The sequence below is a fragment of the Meles meles genome, chromosome 18, assembly GCF_922984935.1.
Source record: "Meles meles chromosome 18, mMelMel3.1 paternal haplotype, whole genome shotgun sequence".
Lineage (NCBI taxonomy): Eukaryota > Metazoa > Chordata > Mammalia > Carnivora > Mustelidae > Meles > Meles meles.
The window spans coordinates 21,469,972-21,486,838 of NC_060083.1; the positions used below are offsets into that span (position 1 = coordinate 21,469,972).

General features: G+C 52.6%; 1 protein-coding gene across 1 annotated transcript in view; it reads right to left on the reverse strand.

Annotated features, from left to right (window-relative positions):
* The window catches only part of NOS2 (nitric oxide synthase 2), a 32,842-nt gene that overhangs the window by 2,605 nt on the left and 13,370 nt on the right, over positions 1–16,867 (reverse strand). Inside the window, 13 exon segments of the mRNA XM_045983750.1 lie at positions 78–199; positions 626–713; positions 2,301–2,508; positions 3,438–3,601; positions 5,739–5,920; positions 6,707–6,785; positions 7,758–7,890; positions 9,121–9,295; positions 9,673–9,722; positions 10,663–10,767; positions 11,638–11,782; positions 12,150–12,232; positions 13,520–13,714. Of these exon segments, the coding sequence (XP_045839706.1) occupies positions 78–199; positions 626–713; positions 2,301–2,508; positions 3,438–3,601; positions 5,739–5,920; positions 6,707–6,785; positions 7,758–7,890; positions 9,121–9,295; positions 9,673–9,722; positions 10,663–10,767; positions 11,638–11,782; positions 12,150–12,232; positions 13,520–13,714 (1,729 nt within the window).

The following is a 16,867-nucleotide window of genomic DNA, read 5'->3' on the forward strand; positions in this document are numbered from 1 at the left end:
TGGGCCAGGGAGGTCCCAGGGAGACGCCAGGACACATGGTGTCCCCTCCCTGCCTGTTGGGAACCCCCTAGCTATACCTTTGTGCTTGGTGTCATGCAGCCGCTGCTGCCAGAAACCACGGAAGGGGGCGATGCCTGTGCCAGGTCCGATGAGGATGCAAGGATGGGAAGGGTCCTCGGGGAGCTGGAAGTTGCCGGCACTAAAGGGAACAGACGGAGAGGTTCAGTCCTCAGACACCCAGGGATTGATGCACAGGCTGGACGGGGGCTGGGAAGCTGGGGGTGCAGCAGAGCTGGTGGGGGGTGGTAGGGTGGTAGGAGTGGAGAAGACAAGCTCATATTTGATTTTCCAAGTCCTGGAGGCTGCTTCATTTCCCCTGTCCAGGCACACTCTCACCTTGTCCTGGGCTCCTTCTGAAAAAAAGGCTGAACCTCACTGTACTCTGGGCCCCCCTCCGCTGTTGTCCTCTCTGTCCCTACTAGAGATCTGGCCATGCTCTATTGCCACAAGGTAGAATGGAGAGGCCCAGTGTGACCCCAATGCCTTCGTCAAGGGCCCAGGTCCCTCCCTCTCAAACCAGAGCTCCCAGGGGTGACACAATGGACAGAGTGCAAGGGGTGCTTGCCTTCTCACGAAGCAGGGTACTGGGTCTTGGGGCTTCAGGCTGCTGAGCCACGTGCTACAGACACCATGGTGCAAGGGACCTTGGCCATCTGCAAGGACAACACAGACTTGACCAACATTGCCCCCCACACCTCCACATCCCCAGGGGTGAATTGTCCCAGAGGCTCCTCCCAGACCAATGAGCCTCCTGGGAGTGTCCGCTCAGGCACTCTATGAGATTTAGGGAGGGGGCAATTCTCCTCCCCGTTCTGCAGTCCACCCTCTGTGCAGCCCAAGCTGGGGAAGGCTGAAAGGTACGTCGAGAGCATGCCAGCCTCTCCTCCTGCCCCTCCAGGAACAGTCTCAGAGAAGAAACGTGTACAAGGTCACTCAGGTAGCAGTAAAATCAGATGACAGCTCAATATCCCTGTCTCCTACTCCAGTGCTCCTTCCAGAGTCCCCCCAGGGACTGTCCCAGCCCATCACTCAGCTCCCACGGCAGCAACCCAAAGTGGCCTGCAGGGTGGCCACAGTCACTGTGCCACCATCTTCATGAGGTAAAGCCCTTGCTGGCAGGAACTCTGAGTGACGGACAGCCTCCTAAGCATTCTGGTCTGCTCTGACACCTCTGCCTCCCTAGTGGCCCCTCCCGGGCCTGTGGGAACCCCCACTTTCTCCGGGTTACCTCCTTTTCCCAAGGGCCCAGCATTTAAATCTATCCCAGCCAACCTGAGAAGTCCCTTTGTCTCTCTGAATGGGATCTGGCTCACACAAAATGTGCCCACCTCCCTTCTCCCTGTCTGAGCACTGAGACTTGACCCAGCAGATGTTCTCCAGCAGAGCAGACAGAGTCTCTGCCCCATGTTTAGAAACTGCAAGAGTGTGCTGTTCACCCAGTTTGCCAACCCACGCAATGCTCATTTACGGAGGGCAGGTCAGGTCAAGGGCATGGTTCAACCACTGCAGGAGCCAAGTCCAAGGAGACAGGTTTTGGATCTCCCAGTCTGTGTTAGCCCATCCCTATCCTCTGCCCTCAGAGCACCCTATGCTTCCTGGCACCCATATCATGACAACCGTCTATTTCGATGAGTCTCTTCACTGCCCCCTCTAGACGGGAAGCTCGATGAGGGCTGAAGCTACATGCACCGTGTTTCCATGCCCACCATCGGGGCAATAGAGAGATATAAAACAAACCATTACCGAGTGAGTGAGCAAGTGAGCAATCAAGGCATCATCAACCCTGCACCCAGGACAGACGATCAGGAATACTAAGAATCACTGGGCTCCCACTAAGTACTGGGTGCTTTTTCCACGGGGTCTCATGACATTGTCCCAGCAGCAGTGAGACTGCAGAGTGAAGCAGGGTGGACCCAGCAGTCAGACTGCGTGGGTTTGAATCCCGGTTCTCTACTTGCTCACAGTGCAACTCTGGGGCTTAACCTCTTTGTGCCTCAGTTTCCTCACCTGTAAAATGCAAACAGTACCCATCTCATGTGCTTACCACTAATACATATGTACAGAGGGTTTGCTCAGTGCCTGGTTTCTAGCAGTCTCTGCCGCATACCTGCTACGGCTATTAACATTCTGGGAAGTGGGTTTTTAACTGACGAGCAGACCACACAGCTCATTGCTGCTGAACCACCGCCCAGTCAGGAGCAGAGCTGGACTCTGACTCCAAAGCCTCTGCCCAGCCTTACCTCGGGTGCGGTACGTGAGCACAGCCACAGTGAGGTGGACCTCCGTGGGTGTGCAGTCCCTGGAGGAGCTGATGGAGTAGTACCGGGGTTTCAGAATCGGGAGCTGGGAGAGCAGGAAGCCAGCAGACACCCGCAGGGATGGGAACTCCTGCAGCACCTCCAGGAATGTGGGGCTGTTGGTGAACTTCCACTTGTTGTATTCTGAGGGCTGAAAGCCAAGGGCAATGCGAGTGACTCAGGGCCCCTGCTCACACGGAGGCAAGAGGCTGTCACAATCCAGCATTCTTTCATTCACTCCTTCGTTCCCTCATTCCCTTGGCGGCACTTCCAAGCACCAGGCGCTGTCCAGGGTGCTGGAGAGAAAATAGTGCCTTTCCTGGAAGCACTCAGGCCAGTGTAAGCATTTCTCTGATTTGTGTGCTTAGAACTCCACCATCCACCACTGATGAGCAGGAGTCAAATCTTTATTATAATCTAATTTTGGACAGGGCTTTGGAATCATAAAGACCTGGGTTGCCTCTTGACTGGGTGCCCCTGCTAGCTGTGGGATCTTGTCCCAACCACTTAACCTTTGTGACATGAGGATAGCATCACCTCTCCCATGGGAACATTGTGAGAATGAAATAGGAACACGTGTGCTGAGTTAGTACACCGCAGCCACAGGATAATGGCTGGAGTCAAGATAATTAGTGAGAAAAACGATGGCAATAATGCCACCTTGTGCCTTTTACAAAGGCATGGGCCTAGAAAGTTGTGAGTGAGTTAATGCAACCTCTCATGTCCACTTCTCCATTCATCCTCACCATCCATCCTCCAACACTTCCCGAGTTCCAGGCTGATGCCAGGTTTGGGGAATATACAAAGACAAGACGCAGTGGCTCTCCTTTTCTAGCTCATTTCTAACAAAGTATCCTTTGGTAGCTTCCTGAAGATGCTCAGAAAAATTCAGTTCACTCGACACAACTGTGTCCTAGAGATAGGATGGGAGAAGATGCTGACTTCCCACCAGCTTTTGACAAATCTCATTTTGGGAAGCTGGGTCAGATTCCCCCTTGGCAGTTAAAGGCCAGCTCTGGGTTCTGGCTCCCTGTGATTCTGGGACCCTGCCCTTCCCTCACCCACTGGCCCAACCTTTACCTGGCACAGGATCTCCAGCCTCTGCCTCTCAGCTTCTTCTGTGGCCAGCTGAGCCAGCTTTCGGAGCAGCAGCTGGGTTGGGGGGGTGGTGATGTCCAGGAAGTAGGTGAGGGCCTGGCTGAGTGAACATGGGGGCAACCTCTTGTCTCTGACCCAGTAGCTTCCTGGACAGGGAAAAGAAGGAGTCAGAATGGCAAAAGGACCCCAGTTAGGTTTCCTGAAGGGTGATGAGACCTCTGGAGACACCCTCCATCCTACAGCTGCAGGGGAGACACTGAATTTCTGGTCCCAGGAGCTGCAGAAGTGTTCATGTGCCCAATTCACATGCAGGAAAGTGGAGCTCAGAGTCACGGCTGTCAGGGATGGCTGACCAACAGCCCTCCAAAGGGCACCCAAGATGACATGATCTGAGAAGTCAACTCCACACCAGAGTTCAGTGTCTCTCTGGTTCAGACCTGAACTTCAGCAAAACATATAGGTGAACTATAGACTCACAATGACTAAATTCTCCAAAGACTGATGTACACCCCAGAGGCCAGTTATGTTCATTTACAGAAAAGCCCTGGACTACTGTCCCCTGGGGCTATACCAAGAAGTACTGGGTGAGCAGCAAGTCAGCCCAAAGTGTCAAGTCCCAAGGGGTCCCAAGAGGCTATAGGTGAGGGTAGTCACAGTGCGGACCCTGGAGCCAGCAGATGGGTTTGAACTCTGGCTCCTCACCATCGACTAAGTGATTAAAGCCTCTGAGCCTTAGGTTCCAGCTCTGTGAAATGGATGTGATAACAAAACTTGTCTCACTGGGTTTGTATGAGAACTGAACAGAATGGGGTATGTATAATAATACAGCATCTGGCACACACCTGCTCAACAAATATTAGGTGAAAATATAAGTATTACGTCATTTCATTCAGACCCAAGGCCTGAATGTGCCACATCAGTTTTCCTACAATCACAAGGATATCTCTGTCTCCTTGCTCATATTTCTCCTGGACAGTGGGAGACAACACCACCCTTTGCTTCTCTGACCCCCACTTGGCTATTGTGGCCACTCTCTTTAGGGGTACACATTCTTTAGAGGCAAGATTATCATTAAGGCCAGAGAGCTATTCCTATGGGCTGGGAGGCTCGTGATGGTTGATTTTGTTTGCTTATCTCTCCTAGTACCTGTTGCCCCCGTGCTGTGCTCCGCACATAGACTAGGCCTCACCTTAGCATGGGAAGTGGGTGCTCCAGGTCCTCCCTAGGACAGTGTCTTCTCCCAGGTGAAATGGAGAGAGGAGTCTTACTCTCCTGGTCACCCACAGTCTGCCCCTGCCCACAGGCCAAGTGAGGTGGGGACAAATGAGACCTTGGTGAGTGAGCATGCAAGTGGGTTACACACTTTGGGATCCAAGGAGACTCTCGGGGTATATTAAACCCCCTCTCTGAGCTTCTGGACAAATGTTTCCAAGCCTGTAGGAAATGGACATTCCTCCATTCCTGTGTTTATCTGGTGCCAGGAACTGTGGTCAAGACTGCATGCGCCTCTACTCTTTTGGTCTTTACTACAATCTCATGAGGGAGGATGTCTTATCTCCATTTATTATCTCCGTAGAGGCACAGAAATAATATTTCTTATCTCCATTTATCTCTTTGTCTCCAGAGAGACAAAGCAATAAAGCCTTGAGAAGTTGATGTGCAGGCCCAAGGTCATGTAGCTAGTAAGTGATGGCTGAGGGACTCGAACCTCCAAAGCTCAGCCTATTTGCAATGTTCCCACATTTCTCCATCATGTCATCAGGCAAACTGCACACACAAGTTTACTGTGGGGCCTGAAGAGTCAAGGCATAGAAAATGCTGGTAATTGCTCAAATAATGCCAGTTGCTACTGCGATGATGATGAAGAAGAAGAAGAAGAATATTCTCACCTATCTGCCTCTTATATGAGGTGGTGAGCTTTCTGAGTGTGGACACTGAGTCTCATTCATTTAAGGAGCCCAGGACCTGCCTAGTATATAGATGCATCCAACTGGTTAAAATTCTGATGCAAAAACAAGTGAATCCATCCATTAACAAACAAGTGGCTGGGTCAGCAAAAGACTGGAGAGAGACTCCCCAACCTCTAGGGTTGGGCAGAGAGCCCCAACGAAGCATCCCTTCTGTTCCAAAGCTGCATTAGTGTGGGCTTGGCTGGCCCACCCACTCAGCAGGAAGGACAGGGTTAGGCGCCCACAGCCCAGGCGCAGGACCAACCCATCATCAGAGTTGGGGGGCTGTTGTGGGGGACAGTGGGACACTGGGGCCACCGTGTAAAAGTCTCACCGCTCTCGCTGAGGGTCTCCAGGTGCACAGGCTGGTGGGGTGCAGGGCTGTCTACCACTCGCTCCAAGATGCCTTGCACCAGGGCCGGCTGGTTTCCCGGGCAAATCCCGAGGTGCTCTCCAGGCAGGTAGCTCAGCCCGTGGCTGTCCTCACAGGAGAGCTCCACCAGGAGGGTGGTGCGGCTGGAGGAGGGAAAAAGAAGCCTCTGGTGACGCCACCAGGATTTCCTCCAGTGTTCCCTGATGGGTGGGCCAGCTTCCCCAGGAAATGGGCCCTCTTTCATTTTCCTGCTCAGTTCGGTGAGCACGGGCAGGGTTGGGTTGCCAGCGTCCCCTGGAGCTGGGTGCCCAAGAGGGCCTGGGGTTCACCAGGCCTGGGGATTCTCTGTGGGGAGAGGGTGGGCAGCCCCTTCTTGACCGAGCTTAACCACACACTCTGCCTAAAGAAAGCAACCCCCCACCCAGGAGATCTGTGGGCATTAAGACAAACACTTCCTTGTCCCCAGGACAAATCTGGCTCTTATTAGAACAAAGCCCAGTTTTCCTAACGAAAGGTGGAAGATAGCGCAGATGAACAAAAGCTTCAGGGAATCCATAACACTCATTTTTCCTGATAGGGAAACGTCCTTCCCTGCCAAAAATTTTCCTGAAAGTTCTTAAGACAGAGTCAAATGGTTTGAGTTCCTCTTGCCCTCCACCTTTGGTGAAAGGGTTTAGTGACAAACCATGATAAAACAGGTGCCTAGTTCTCAAGCTGGAAAACCGGCCCACGGTTAATGGAGACCAGAGCTAAAGGCACCAGAGGTCACAGGGATTACTGGCCAAGTTTGTCCTACTGGTCCTATCCATGGCATTGTGGCTAATGCCAGGGCACACTTCTCTCCTTTCAAAGATGGACTCACTCTGGTCTTTCTTCCATTATATTAAACCTGTGGAATGTCACCCGAACAGCCCCGTAGTCTCCCCTACCTGGACTGGGGACTCTGTAGATTCCGCTGTGATTTGAGTCGCAGGGTGAACACATTCTTGGCGTGCATACTGCTGAGGGCTGTGGGGGACAGAGAGGATGATGTGGCAGAGTGGCTCTTAAGCACTGGCTGGGGCGGGGAGGCTCCCAGGTCTAACTCAGTTATGCCTGGACACTACCCCTGGGGTGTCCCACTGTGACGGGGGTGGGGTTTTCTTCTTCTCTTTCCCTGCTATGTTTCTGAATCACAAATAAAGATGCTTGGTCAGACAAGGGTGTTTGTGCTGTTGCTAGGTGTGGAGCAGGGGATGCATGAGGTGCCCAAACAGGTGCATTTCTAGGCCATCCCCATGGCCTGGCACCTGCGGGAGAGCATAGTTGAACTTGGGGCTATCCTCAACATGCAGAAACCGAGAGGGCTACTGCATTCGAGGTACAAGAAAAGAGGAATCAAGGGGGCCCAGCATCCAGAAGCTACCGTCGAGAGTTCACAGCCAGCAGCCTGCCCAAATTCCAGCCAGGCCACACACTAGCAACCTGCTTTACTTCCCTGAACTTTAGCTTCTTTATGCCGCAACCCCCCTGCTTTTTTTTTTTTTTTTAATGTAATCTCTGCACCCAACATGGGGCTCGAACTCACGACCCAGAGATCAAGAGTTGGATGCCGTTATCAACTGAGCCAGCCAGGCACCCTGGTCCTTGGGTCCTTCTTGCAAGATGAATGTCAGGACTCTCTTAGCATGGGCAGGCGAGGAACCCAGCACAGTGCCTGGCACACAGGAGGCCCTCGCTCGATGCTGGCTCCCCTTTCCTCTCCACCACCTGCCTGGGGCTTCCTCCTGAAACAGCCTCCTTCAGAAATGAAGCAAGCTCTCTAGCCTCACCGCCCCGCAGTCTCTCAGGTCCAACAAGAGACCGAGGTCTGGCAGCCCGAGGCCAGCTGCCTCTGTTCAGAGGGTCCCCGTGATCTCCTTGACCACCGACTCCGGGTGCAGAGCCCCCCACCCCGGCAGGCAGGGCAATGAGCCCCATGCTGGGCGATGCAGCAGGTACCTTTGCTGAGGTCCAGAGGCCACGAGTCCTGCACGAGCCGGTAGTGCTTCGGGTCCCAGGTCACACTGCAGGTGTAATGTTTAGGGATCTGAATCCCGTGTTTGCCTTGCACATCGAACGCCTCGCAGGCCGCCTGCAAGAAGGTGGAGCAGACCGGTGTTTACCATGGTCACCGTCATCCTCAATGACATCATCGCCAACAATGGGGCCACCACTTTGTAGGTGCTTACAGATGGGTTAAGTGCTTCCAATCATTACTCAGCACGTGGACTGGATCGGGCCACTGGGAGGACTCAGAGAGGTGACCGGGCTTGGCACACAGTTGCTACCGCTCTCCGAGTGGATGCTAACACTGCACTAGTTAATATCTCACTTTACCCACGTGCCCACCCTCTGAGAGTGGGTGACTCCCGTGCTCCTGGTGTGGAGTCGCGTGGAGGCAGTGAGGGCCTGGGAACAAGGTCTGCACCGACTCAAGCTGGTGCTCTAAGTACCATGGCTGGGTAAAATGCTCTGCTTACACGAGGAGCTGTTTTTAAGATTTATTTACTTATTTGAGAGAGAGCAAGTGCAGGGAGGAGGAGAGGGAGGGACGGAGAGAATCCCAAGAAGATTCCCTACTGAGCACATAGGGCGCCTGGGTGGCTCAGTGGGTTAAAGCCTCTGCCTTCGGCTCAGGTCATGATCCCAGGTCCTGGGATCGAGCCCCGAACTGGGCTCTCTGCTCAGCAGGGAGCCTGCTTCCCCGTCTTTCTGCCTGCCTCTCTGCCTACTTGTGATCTCTGTCTGTCAAATAAATAAATAAAATCTTAAAAAAAAAAAAAAGATTCCCTACTGAGCACAGAGACCAACACGGGGCTTGATCTCATGACCCTGAGATCATGACCTTAGCTGACACCAAGAGTCGGACACTTACCCAACAGAGTCACCCAGGCGCCCCAGTGAGGAGTTCTTTAAATCAGGGGTGTTAGGCCACAGGCAGCAAAGCCTTGCTAAGATTCTGACACATGTCTGAAAGACTCCACTGCATGGTCCCTGTCCCCAGGCTCTCTGTGGCTGGGAGACTAAAATAAGGCTAATTCATCAAGAGGTGGTCTGGATAATTAGAGAGGGAAAGATCCTAAACCAAAGCTCCCAGAGAACGGGAAGTATCTCAGCCTTCTCCTCCCACCCAGAGACACATGCTTCAAGTGGAGTTCTTGGGGGGCTGAGGGAAGGTAGCAGGGACCTGAGCCCTCGGGCCACAGCTGTAGGACCAGGCGGGGGTCATGCCACCCAGGCGACCCAACACAGATGTCCTGGGCAGGAGGGGGCTGTGGCCTCCCTGTCCCTGCTGTGGGGGCAACTCCGGCTAAGAACTGACCTTGAAGGTTTGCACAGCCCAGCTGCGGAAGGCTTCCTCCTGTCCGCTGAGCTCATCCCCTTCCCCTGTCAAGACGAGCTGGGAGGCCCCCAGATGGGACAGCTTCTGGTCGATGTCATGAGCAAAGGCACAGAACTGCGGGTACATGCTGGAGCCGAGGCCAAACACAGCATACCTGTCCGAGGAGGACACACACACGGAGACTGGAGTGACCCTACCATGCAAGCATCACATAGCACAACCTGCCCATAAGCCAGCCTCAGACACTCCTACTCCAGCTGGGCACAGGACCAGCCAGTGCATGCCATCTTTGGGTCCTTTCCAGCTCCCAACTTCCAGGTCACCAACTCCCGTGACCAATGCCACGCTCAGCCTGCAGACCTGTGGGAAGGACTTGGTTTTCCTGGCTTGATGCTTGACACACTCTCTCTGCCTGGACATCTTGGATGAGATCCCTTATACACAACCAGTACCCTCCCCAGAACCCGGGTCCCAGAACACTTATGTCCACAAGGCAGGGCTTAGACAAGTGGGAGTGGGGAAAAGCCTTACCTGAACTTGTTGGTAAGCTCTTTCAGCATGAAGAGAGATCTTTTCAGTTTCTAGAAAGAGAGAGAACCACTGAGTTCTCAGGACAAGATTCATAAAAGCACTGCTTTTTACTTTTCTCCTGGTGGCCCACTTCAAAACTAGCCATATCTGGCAGAAGAAGGTTCAAGATTCATAAATGGAAGTCAGTTTATGTGTGGGGCTAACTGGCCAGGGCTTGAGGTCAAGGTCAGCTTTAGTAACTCATGTGGGCCTGACCCCTGGTGTAGCCCTGAATAGCCCAGCCCCATCCACGTCTGGTAGAGAGAGGGCCTGGCATCTCCAGACGGTCTCCTAATGGGGCACGAGCCTCTTTCCCTGTTTGGAACCTGGTAAGAATGACAACCGGTCCCATACTCTCTAAGATAACCCTCATTTCCAAGGATCTCAAGATAATTTTAGGTGCAATGTAAAATACTGTCAAATCACCTGGTAAGAGCATTCTCTTTTCTGTAATTTTTTTTCAGTTATTCCTGTTTCTATCATTATTATCATCTTATGGAAACCAGGGAGAGTCTCAGCTGGAGCTACTGGAACCCAAAGACCTCTAATATTGACCACTGCTCACTCATTTAAAAAACAAAGCAAGCCATGGTGAGGCAAAGGTATCTAGTGAAATTCAAGAACTTAGGCTCTCATTGGATTAATTTTTTGTTGGCTTTCCATCTGTGGGAATGATACAAAGCTTCCTTTACACATGAATTTTTTAGTTAAAAAAGGTAAGTCAATTTACTTGAAAATATAAAGCATGTCCTAGGAAAAGGGCCGCCTACATATGGTGATAATTACAAAGAAGGCAGCCAAATGCTGAAGCTAAGGCAGCCCAGAGCGATCTGGGCACTCACTTCCAAATGTCTTCCATAGGACATGCTGAATCGCCCAGATCCTTTCCTTGGCCCCCTTGGGCCCTGGCACCACCCCCCCGCCAAGAACACTGGGACCCAGGCCACACACCTCTCCGTTGCTGGGGGAGTCTCCATTCCCAAACGTGCTGGTCACCACCAGCAGCAGCTTCTCCTCCTCCAGATGGCTCAGCCTGTACTCATCCATGCACAGAACCTGCAGCACCCCGAGGGTGGACATCAGCCCTCCACGCCGTCCCCAGATACCCTGTGCTTCCCTCCCCCAACCCAGGCCAGGAACCTCCCCCCCCAATCATCTCTTTCCACCAGGCCCCCACCCACACCGAGCCCAAATGGGCACAGAGCAGGTGCTTCCTGAATCCCTGTCAAATAGACCCACAAGAACTTTGCTCCCCATCCTCCTGCCCCAAGCAGGGGCAATCCTGCCAATCCTTCCACAAGCCGGGGAGGGATCACCTCCAAAACACTGCAGGCCCCAAATCAAAACACTCCTGCTGCCATTTTGAATTCTTAGTGTGCAGATGTATTTTCCACAAAAATGAGGTGAAGTTACAAAAATGACCATCCTTTCACCCCTCAGAAACCCACTTTGCCTGAAGCAAATCTCAGGTGACACCCGTCACCGCCTCCCTGTTCGACCCACGCTCACATGACATAGGACGTCTCCCAACACAGGAGAAAATTCAACACTGATGGCATGAATGGGTCCCCCTCTGGGGTTTCATTTTCCTATTCAATCCTTTGCCCCCTTCACTTTTAGCACGGCACCCTATAGTGAAGGTGTTCAGTAAACAGGAATAAAATTTATCTATAGGAACAAACAGGTATTGAGACTTGGATTAGGAAAGCATTTCTCAAACTGTGTTCCCTGGCACACCATGGAGAACTTACGTTCTGTGTGACTTTGGGAATCCCTGGACACACACTTATCCTTCTGTCACAGATTTACAACATACAGTCAGCATATTCAAGGCCCTGGGACATTCAGGAGCAGGGCAACCATGTGAACTTTTGCTAATTTGTCTGTACACACAGAAAAAGGCCCGTGTCCTGCTGAGCTGGTTACCTTGGGGTTGAAGGCACAGCTGAACAAGGCCCCCAGGTCCTGGGCCAGTGTTTCCGACTTTCCTGTCTCTGTCGCAAAGAGGATGGTGGCTCTGACTCGGGACGCCATGGTCTTGCGCATCAGCATGGAGGCGAACAGCACAGCCCTGCGTGGACAGACACTGGGCTGACTCAGCCTTCCAGAGGAACACGGGGGGCCCAGGAGAACATGGGAGGGGTGGTGTTTAAAGTGTGGCAGGATGAGGGAAAGGAATGCACGTTTCTTACCAGCTACTGACCCTGACCCATGCCCCTTCTCTTCCCTTCACCCGCTCAACCCACTACTCAGCCCCTGGGGAAAATGGAGGACGGGGAGGGTTAGGCCAATGGTGGCAGGTGATTCCCCCTTGGCGTCTGGACCCCTCCATAAAGATCTTCATGTCTCTCTGTTCCCTGCCTGTTGAGGCCAAGAAGGGCAGCCGCCTGGGAGGAACAGCTACGGTTCAGATCTCAGCACTGGCCGCTTGCACTTACTTAACCAAGACTTTGAATGGAATCTTTCTTCTCCGGGGTCTCTTCTTCTCATCTTGCCAGGCGTGGGTTTTCCAGGCCTCCACCTTCAGAAAAGAAAGCACATGTGAGGGCGGGTGGGCCCTGACTTGGCTCTGGCGTCGGGGCGCGAGGGAGACAGAGGACGCATCATGCCCTTTGTGAGGTGGGGGTCCCTGAAGCCCGCACTGGGGAGGACTGGGGTTCTGTCTCCCTCAGAGCTGTAGCTCCTGCCCACACTGTGGGGTCCTCTGGCTTATTCTCCATTAGTGTCTCCCCAGAAGGAAGAGGCCCACTTCGCTTTCATCTTTAGTGTCTAATCACTAGGCAAGCCCTATGATGTAGAGTTCAAACCGGGTACCTCTTCTGAGAGTAAAGGAAGGTGTTAGGACAGCAGGTACAAACTACCCCAGCCATCAGTCACCCTGATTTGTTAGTTAGCATCTGAATGTAAGGAAGCTCTTCCCCAAATCTAACCAAAGTGCTTTCGGACTTTTTATTATTTAAAAAAAAAAAATATATATATATATTTAAGATTCTGTTTATTTATTTGACAGAGAGAGATCACAAGTAGGCAGAGAGGCAGGCAGAGAGAGAGGAAGGGAAGCAGGCTCCCTGCCGAGCAGAGAGTCTAACGCGGGGCTCAATCCCAGGACCCTGGAATCATGACCCGAGCCGAAGGCAGAGGCTTTAACCCACTGAGCCACCCAGGCGCCCCACTTTTGGACTTTTTAAAATACGAACTGGTTTCAACAGGCAGCGGTGATAGAATGCGTTCTGGGCTGGGCATCTACCAGTTCGCTTGCGGAGCTAACGCCCGTTGCTTTTTTTTTTTTTTTTAAAGATTTTATTTATTTGACAGACAGAGATCACAAGTAGGCAGAGAGGCAGGCAGAGAGAGAGAGGGAGCAGGGTAGAACAGCAGGGCTCCCATGGGTGCAAAGACCCACCCAAGATCCTACAGCCAGGAGGCAGCAGAGTTGCCCTCAGGCGCGTCTGACCCAGGAGCCAAGCTCTTCGGCATCATGGGCTACGACTGTCTATGGGGGGTGGGGGTAGAAGGGTAATGGCGGTCAGCCTCAGACTTGTAAGCCCCGGTGGAGCAATGGGCCCCTGAAGGTAGAATAGAAGTTATTTCCTGAAGCCCCACTCTCTCTGGAAATGGACAAACGCTGCTCAGCCTCCCGTGAGTGCAGCCTGAAAAGCATAGGTCTCTGGGTCCCCGACCCTCCCGGATGGGTCCTGCACACGTGAGTGTGCGCACACACACACGCACGCACACACACACACACACACACACACACACTCCACCCCTGAGCTCCCAAGACACAGAGGAGAGGAAAGCCCTCCCTTACCTGGTAGTAGTAGAACGGGGACAAGACATAGTTTAACATCTCCTGGTGGAACACAGGAGTGATGCTCCCAGAAATCGGGGGGACCAGCCAAATCCAGTCAGCCGGGCAGCCCCCTCGGGAGCGGTACTCGCTCTGCATGTACTTCATGAAGGACTCTGCAGCTGAGTGGTGGTCCATGATGGTCACATTCTGCTTCTGAATGAGAAGGAGGCAAAGAGGGGGCATTGAGGAGAGGGATGGGGGAGTGACGAGTGTGGTCAGTCGGCGGTGGAGCTCCCAAGATGGACTGTGGAAAGGCCGGGTAATCAGCAAAATGGGACAGCCATTGCCCCTGGCCACTTCGCTGCAGCTAAAAATAAATACTCAAGTCGAAGACACTTTTGGAGCATCAAGGAGCCCCAGAAATCACCATAGTCATGGTGGGCCTACAGGTCACATGGTGGCCCCCACAACTCGGCCCTCTAGGGACAATATCCCGTTCTCAAGCCACACCTATAAGCCTCCCCCAACTCCCAACAAATGGCTCCCTCTGGACGCTGATAAATCCAACCATGGAGCCTTCTTGCCACTGGTTAGGAGAGAGTTCCAGGAGTTCCTTCAGCCAAGAAGGAACTAGACATCTCCGGAGAAGACTGAGTGTTGGGGGGAACCATAGCCTATGGAAGACAAGTGACCACCATGTCCCACATCCTAAAATTAGAAGCCAAGGAGTCTGAGCCTTCCTGGAATGATCCAACAGAGGCAGCCTCAGCCCTCACTGTCTGGGGCAACTCACTGAGTCAAGATATTTGTTTAATGTCATGATTCAAACCGTAGCCTCTTACTGGCCATGTGACCTTGAGCTGCTGAAACTCCCTAAGCCTTTGAGGCACAGAACATGCACAGTAAGCATTCGCTGCCATCCTTACTTGAGTCTGCTGGACAGCACTTCAGGCACAGGCATTATAGAGGTAAACACGAGGCCCCCTTTCTGCATTAGATTATATTCTAAGGCAGGGACACAGAGGAAGTTGGCTGCTGTGGTCTGCTATGAGATATAATAGAGGAAAGTGCAGGGGCTGCTGGGGGACGTGAAGGGCTGAGCGCAGACACAGACCTGGAGGAGGAAGGGATTCCAGAAGCTGCTTCTAAGTGGAAGCAAGTATATATACTTTTTTAAAATTTATTTGACAGAGAGAGAAAGCACAAGCGGCGGGGGGGGGGGGTGCGGGGTGCAGGTCGGGGACATGCAGAGGGAGAGAAAGAAATGGGCTCCTCCCTGAGCTGAGAGCCCAACATGGGGCTCAACCTCAGGACCCCAAGATCATGACCTGAGCTAAAGGCAGGCGCTTAGCTGAATGGGCCACCCAGGGTTCCCAAAAGCAGAGGCAAGTCCTAAGGGATGGGTACAAGTTAGGCAGGGAAGGGGTCTTCCTAGAGGAGGACACTGCCCGAGTCAAGGGCAAAATGCCAGAGCAGCCCCGAGGGAGGACTCAGGGGTCTTCTGCCATCTTGCCATCTTACACTCGTACGATGTGTACGGTGCCGGGCCGGCTGCAAGCTCAGAAGCCGATGATGGTGATGATAAATAAGAATCATAAAACCGAGGGTCTGCTAGGGGCCAGACAGCACAGTTGAGTGTCTTGCATACATTTTCAGTTAATTCCTACAATAACCTAGCGAGGGAGGTCCTACGATTTATTCCCGTTTTAGAGATGAGGAAGTTTATCCTGAAGGAGGGTGACGAGGAAGTCCTGGAGACACACTAGCCATGAGGGGATGCAGTCTTCAGTGATCAGGAGACAGCTGAAGATCAGCAGATCTGCTGGGACATATCAGCATCCTGCAGTGACAGGGCTGGTGCACAGAGCCCACGGAGGTCAGGATGTGTGGTCCACGGGCAGTGCGGTCCTTCTGAGCCAGGCCAGCCCCAGGGGGCTCTTCCTGTCCTGCCTCAGACCAACCCCCCCGCCCCAACAATCAAGGACAGGCTTGAGCTGCCTATGGGGTGAGCAGCCTTGGGAAACTGTGCAATTGTAAATATTTACTGGATGTTTGTTTCATGTCAACTCCCACTCCACTCCGCAAGGAAAGGGTTTTTGTCTACTTCGTTCACCACTCACATCCTTGGCCAAGCCTAGTGCTCGGTACATGCAAAACACTCAGTGTATTTTGCTGAATGTATGAAGGACTGTCTTCCTCGCGGTCTGGCCTCCAGGGCCTCTGATGGCTTTGGGGAGATGGTTTCAGCCTCTAAAGTAGTATCTTCACACATCCGCTCCCTCCTTCCCAAAAGGAAGGGGGGCATTCATATGAGTAAGAGAAGCACACAGAGGAGAAGGCTCAGTCCCACATAAGCACTAACCCGTGTGTGGACCCATGGGGTGGGTACATTCGCTCAGCAGAGGGAAGGAAAGAGCAGCCCCTGCTTGTGGGGACATGGGCTCTCATTCATTCATTCGGTATGGCCAGACATTCTCCTACCCTCTGGAGTAATGAACAAGAGAGACAAGGTCCAGCCCTAACGGAAAGGCAAGAAGTAGATGTACTATGTGATGTGGGAGCTAGTAAGAATTTCAAAGAAAATTAAAGACAGAGTTGAAGAAGAGAGAGGGCTGGGATGGAGTCAGGGAAAGGGTGCCGTCTTCCACGATGTGGTCAGGAAGACGACTCTAAGGAGGTGAAGGGAAGCAGGGGGTCATGGGATGATTTGTGGGAAGGGTGTTCTAGGCAGAGGGGGGAAAGCAAGTGCAAAGGCCCTGAGGTGGGACCATCTAGGTGAGTCTGGAAAACAGCAAGAATTCCAGAAGTGACTGGAAGAGTGGGAGAGAACAGAAGTCTGACTGGAGTGGCTGGAGGACGAGGAGGTGTATGAGATCTTGCAGGGGGTTAGGTGCAAAGGGAGACAGGAAAACAAGGTAGTAGCTGTGGTTCTTATTTGGTTAGCTGGTTGCTTATTTCTTGGAAATAGGAAACGTTACAGCCTATTAGTCACTGCTGAAAGTGATCCAGTGGAGAGGAAGACACCGGCGAGACAGAAGAAGTAGGGAGGCATTTTTAGGAACAAAGGCCTTGAGAAATGGAGAGGGAAGAGGATTCTGTGCTCAAGCTCGGGGACAGACAAGTCTTGAAAGGTAAGGAGTTGCCTGTTGCTAGAAGCATTCAAGTTTACCCTAGAAGACCCAGTGTGGGTAGGAGGGCTTATCTGTCTGCATCCCCTGCGCCAAGCACAAACAAGATGCTCAGTACTGGTGTGATACATGAAAAAAAATGGACAAAGTTGTCAGGGGAGAGCTAAGCATGATACGAGTGACTAGACCAGAGAACCTTCTGACCAGAAAGCCTCCGGATCCACAGAACACAACGTAC